This window comes from Perissodus microlepis, chromosome 3 (genome assembly GCF_051167445.1).
Source record: "Perissodus microlepis isolate ML-2025 ecotype Zambia chromosome 3, ASM5116744v1, whole genome shotgun sequence".
Classification (NCBI taxonomy): Eukaryota; Metazoa; Chordata; class Actinopteri; order Cichliformes; family Cichlidae; genus Perissodus; species Perissodus microlepis.
This window is the reverse complement of record NC_140463.1, coordinates 29,073,154-29,078,695: the sequence shown is the minus strand read 5'-3', so window position 1 is coordinate 29,078,695 and position 5,542 is coordinate 29,073,154. Positions and strand designations below refer to the sequence as shown.

Below are 5,542 nucleotides of genomic sequence, written 5' to 3'. Positions count from 1 at the left end.
ATCGTTTTTATCGTTAACTCGGTTTTCCTGGGTCTTTTCACGTGTGTTATGAATAAATCTTCTTTTTTTCGGTACCGGTACTAGTTTTATTTTGTTGTATTTATCCGCAACACCTTAAAGGCCGCACGATCTGATATCGTCGTTTTGGTGTTGTTCCCAGATCAAGGCAAGGCAAGGCAAGGCAAGTTTATTTGTATAGCACAATTCAACAACAAGGTGATTCAAAGTGCTTTACAGAGACATTAGAAACAAAAACAAATAAAAAGCATGATTTAAAATTGATTAAAACAAGCAGACAAACAAACTAACTAATTAACAAACAAACAAACAAAACAGTATATAAAATCAAAACAGATAAAATCAGAACAATAGATAAAATCAGTAGTTAAAATGTACGTTTTGAAATTTAAGCTTAAAAGTGGATTTGGTGCTTTATTCAAATGCAGCTGGGAACAGGTGAGTCTTCAACCTGGATTTAAATAAACTGAGTGTTTCAGCTGATCTGAGGCTTTCTGGGAGTTTGTTCCAGATATATGGAGCATAAAAGCTGAATGCAGCTTCTCCGTGTCTGATTCTGACTCTGGGAACTGATAAAAGACCGGATCCAGATGACCTGAGGGACCTGGAAGGTTCATACTGGGTCAGGAGGTCACTGATGTATTTTGGTCCTAAACCATTCAGAGCTTTATAGACCAGCATCAGAACTTTAAAGTCTATCCTCTGACGGACAGGCAGCCAGTGTAAAGACCTCAGAGCTGGACTGATGTGGTCCACTTTTTTGGTCTTAGTGAGGACTCGAGCAGCAGAGTTCTGAATGAGCTATAGTTGTCTGACTGATTTTTTAGGTAGACCTGTAAAGATGCTGTTACAGTAATCAAGCCTGCTAAAGATGAATGCATGGACTAGTTTTTCCAGGTCCTGTTGAGACATCAGATCTTTTATCCTTGATATATTCTTGAGGTGATAGTAAGCTGATTTTGTTATTGTCTTAATGTGTTTTTCTAAGTTTAGGTCTGCATCCATCACTACACCCAAATTTCTCGCCTGGTTTGTGGTTTTTAGGTGTATAGATTGAAGTTCTCTGGTGACCTGTAATCGTTTTTCTTTGGCGCCAAAGACTATTACTTCAGTTTTGTTTTTGTTTAGCTGGAGAAAATTGTGGCACAACCAGTCATTAATTTCCTCAATGCATTTACCAAGAGCCTGTACAGGGCCTCGGTCTCCTGGTGACATTGTGATATATATTTGTGTGTCATCTGCATAGCTATGATAGTTTATTTTGTTGTTCTTTATAATCTGTGCCAGTGGGAGCATGTAAATGTTAAACAGAGGGGGTCCCAAGATGGAACCTTGGGGAACTCCACATGTGATACTTGTCTGCTCAGATGTGAAGTTACCTATTGATACAAAGTATTTCCTGTTTTCTAAGTATGTTTTGAACCAGTTTAGTACAGTTCCTGAAAGACCTGCCCAGTTCTCCAGTCGTTTGAGTAATATGTTGTGGTCAACTGTATCAAATGCTGCACTGAGATCCAGTAAAACTAAGACTGACATTTTTCCACTGTCTGTGTTCAGACATATGTCATTGAACACTTTGGTCAGAGCAGTTTCAGTGCTGTGGTTCTGTCTAAAACCTGACTGGAAGGCATCATAGCAGTCATTCTGTTTTAAAAAGTAATTGAGCTGTTGAGAAACTGCTTTTTCAATGATCTTACTTAAAAATGGGAGATTTGAGATCGGCCTGTAGTTGTTCATTTGTGTCTTGTCAAGATTGTCCTTTTTCAGTATAGGTTTTATTACAGCAGTTTTTAGTGGTTCCGGAAACACACCTGACATTAAAGAACAGTTGACGATCTGTAACAGGTCTGACTCTAAAGTCTTTGAGACCTTTTTGAAGAAACTCGTTGGCAGGACATCTAAACAGCAAGAGGAGGAGTTCAGTTGACCTAAGATGTCCTCCAGGTCTTTGCTGTTAATAGGGTGAAACTGTTTTATGGTGTTTAAACAGTTTTTCGGTGGACACAGTACATAGTCTGGATCTGCTGTTGATGTACCAATTGCTTGTCTAATCTTTTGGATTTTTTCTGTGAAGAATTTGGCAAAGTCATTGCAGGCCATGGTTGAATGAAGTTCAGCTGCCACTGGCACAGGAGGGTTTGTTAGCCTGTCAACTGTAGAAAATAAGACCCGAGCATTATGACTGTTTTTAGTGATGATGTCAGAGAAGTAGGACCTTCTTGCACTCCTCAGTTGTAAATTATAATTGTGAAGTTTCTCTTTATAGGTGTCATAGTGAACCTGGAGGTTTGTTTTTCTCCATCTGCGCTCAGCTTTCCTACACTCTCTTTTTTCATTTTTCACTAGTGTGGAGTTTCTCCATGGAGACTTTTTCCTTCCAGAGATAACCTTCACCTTAATGGGAGCAATTGTATCCATTGCATTTAACATTTTTGCATTGAAGCTATTGACGAGCTCATTGACTGAACCTCTGGACAGGTCAGGTGTTAATGGGAAGACCTGGTTAAAGATCTCACTACTGTCTTCAGTTATACACCGTTTTGTGATCACTGCTGTTGATATATTTGTGTGGGCTGAGATTTTACTTTCAAAGAAAACACAGTAATGATCAGACAGGCCCACATCAGACACAGTAATGTTTGAAATGCTCAGGCCCTTGTCTGTGAAGGTTCTCAGGCCCTTGGAGATCAGTAGGTCAAGAGTGTGTCCTCTATTATGTGTGGCCTCTGTTACATGCTGAGTCAGCCCAAAGTTGCCCAGAGTGTTACTCAGGTCTTTAGTCCCTTTGTCCTGGGGGTTGTCCACATGGATGTTAAAATCCCCAACAATAATTACACAGTCGAAATCAACACAGATCACAGACAGCAGTTCACTGAGGTCATTAAAAAAGTCTGTGCAGTATTTGGGAGGCCTGTAAACATTAAGAAACACAACTTTGGATGGGGCCTTCAGCTGTAAAGCCACATATTCAAGAGACTGAAAACTTCCAGGAGATAGCTGCTTACATTGAAATGATTCATTAAATAAGACAGCAACCCCTCCTCCTCTCCTGCTCACCCTGGCCTCACTGATAAAACTGTAGTTAGGAGGGGTCGTCTCGATGAGAACAGCTCCACTGTTACTTTGGTCCAACCAAGTTTCAGTTAAAAACATAAAATCAAGGCTGTGTTCAGTGATTAAATCATTAATTAAAAATGTTTTCCTAGCTAAAGATCTAACATTTAATAAAGCCAACTTAAGTGTTTTAGAGGCATTACTTGTCCCCTCGTGTTTGGGAGCAGTCTGTGGCACACGAGGTATGTTTACTATGTTTAAAGATCTTTTAGAGTGCAGCTCTCTGTGTTTTGACCAGGCCACATGTCTCCTTCTGTCACCTGAAAGTACAGAGATTTTAAAATCTTCTAGTAAACAGGGTCCCAGCTTCTCCTGGGAAAAGTCACCACTGCCATAATCCTCACAGCCCGGACCCTCCACACATCACACATCAGACTGCGGAGACAGAGCATGAAGGTGGTAAGGAGGAACTAAGGGGGGCGAGGCTGGGCAATGTGACCTCGATTGCTCTGTTGAGGGTGGGGCTCGATGGCGAACCTTTGGCTGCTCTGGTGGGGGGTTTATGGGGGACAAAAAGGGATTGGGCCGGGGGATAGATCTGAGCCCAGCATTGACCCGCTCCATCATCTCCTCAGTGAATTTCAGGTGTGGGGAGGAGGGAGAAAGGGAGGGGGAGGAGGGTGATGGGGGTGATGGCCTGTCAGGGGTTTGGGGGACTGGGGAAGATCGTGGTCCCTGGTCCTGGTCCTGGTCGTTGGTGTTGTTGAGAGAGTTAGAGGCAAATAGGGACCCCTCTTCTTGCCTCAGATGTCTCTCCTTTCTGAGGCTCTTCCCGGGTGGGGGCAGATGGAGCTCCTCCTCAAGGTTTCTGCTGGGCTTTGTCTGTTCTTGGAGTACTGTTTGTTCCTCTTTATGAGATAACTCCTCGTTTATCTCAGCCTTGGCACCAAGCACAGATGGATGGCGTATGGAATAAAACAAGTTGGAGGTGAACAGTTTCACCCCTGACTTGTTAAAATTAAATCCATTTGCTTTAAACAGATGCCTGCGTTCCCAAAAAATATTAAAGTTGTTGATAAAATGCACTGAGTGGTCAGCACATGCTGATACAAGCCATTTATTCAGTGTAAACAACCTGCTGAATCTCTCGTCTCCTCCTCTGACCGGCGGTACAGGTCCACTGATGAATACAGCTGCATTCAGAGAGTTTACAGTATTTAATAATCCAATAAAGTCCCGTTTCAGAACCTCCGACTGTTGTTTGGACACATCGTTTGACCCTGTATGCAGAACAATGTTTGTCACAGTTGGATATTCATCTGCAATTTGAAGAATTCTCTCCTTCAGGTTGTTGACCATATCGTTAGGAAAGCAGAGGACTTTAGTGTTCTTACCGCACATCCTTTGTACATCCTTTACGGCAGAGTCACCCACAATCAGAGTTTCAGGCCTAGCCTTTAGCTTTCCCTGTGGCCTTTTACTTTTCAAAAGATTTTCGGACCTTACTTCGCTACTTTTAGATGGATGGTTGTCCGATATAGATCCAGGGTCCTTTGATAGTGGAGCAAATCTGTTGTGCAGTTTCACATTCAGTTGTTTTGAAGGTTTGTTGTTAACCTTCCTATTCACGGTTGTCCAGTCCTGTTTCCTCTCGTATACAGGGGTAGAAGAGCTTCTCTGTCTCGTAGGAAGTGAAGGCCAGTCGGTTTCAGAGATTTCAGCTCGCTGTGCCCTGCCTGTGATACGTCCTCCCTCTTCTAGGAGATATGATTTATGTCTTGGTTTTGCACCAAGACAGTCCAAGGGGGGATTATCGCTTGAGGATTCATGATAGTGCACAAAGTCTACTTTCTTGGTCATGTTATCTGTGCTCCTTAGCTGTGTACTAGCTTGCTCATCGCCATTGTTTTGAATCAAAGGCAAGGTTGTTTCATTTCCACACAGTCCATTTACCTCCACGTTTACTTCTAAGCGATGAATTTTTGTCTCCAGTACTGCAATCTTCTGCAGGAGGCTGTGGTAGTCATCTGTGGAGAGGGAAGGCATCTTGTTGCTAGTTAGCCTAGCGGTTAGCACCTTTCCAGGCTATTGAGGCTGCTCGGTGCCCAGACGCTGTAATCAGGCTTCAGCTGTGTCTAGGCCACAGACACACGGAGCGCTGAGGATAAGGTAACTATAAAAATGTTGCTGTTTCTGTTAAGAACACTTTAGTCCTAATGATCTATAAGTGTCCAGAAGCTATCGCAGGTAAGCTCATATGGAAAAAAGGGAAAAATTCAGCATAAAACTCAATAAAAATCATTAAAAGAAGCGAGCAAAGAGATGAAGCGTCCACACTCACAAAGGGGGAGGAGTTCCTTTTTTTTTTCCTTTTTTTTTTTCATACTAAATGTTGTTCCAGGATCAACATTGCAAGTGACCAATCAGAATGTTGTGACATCATACTTTTGCGACTTCGGAAAAAACCGGC

At 42.3% G+C, this 5,542-nt stretch overlaps 1 protein-coding gene across 1 annotated transcript; it reads right to left on the bottom strand.

The window, feature by feature from the left end:
* Nucleotides 1-432: 432 nt before the first annotated feature.
* On the bottom strand, nucleotides 433-5,342 carry LOC146391016 (uncharacterized). Its single transcript, XM_084923904.1, has one exon. The coding sequence runs from the start codon at nucleotides 5,116-5,118 to the stop codon at nucleotides 3,496-3,498; it is 1,623 nt and encodes a 540-aa protein (XP_084780030.1). The 5' UTR covers nucleotides 5,119-5,342; the 3' UTR covers nucleotides 433-3,495.
* Nucleotides 5,343-5,542: the final 200 nt, after the last annotated feature.

Excerpts from the sequence above, each read along its gene's own strand:
- LOC146391016 (XM_084923904.1), bottom strand. The coding sequence starts at position 5,118 with ATGCCTTCCCTCTCCACAGATGACTACCACAGCCTCCTGCAGAAGATT.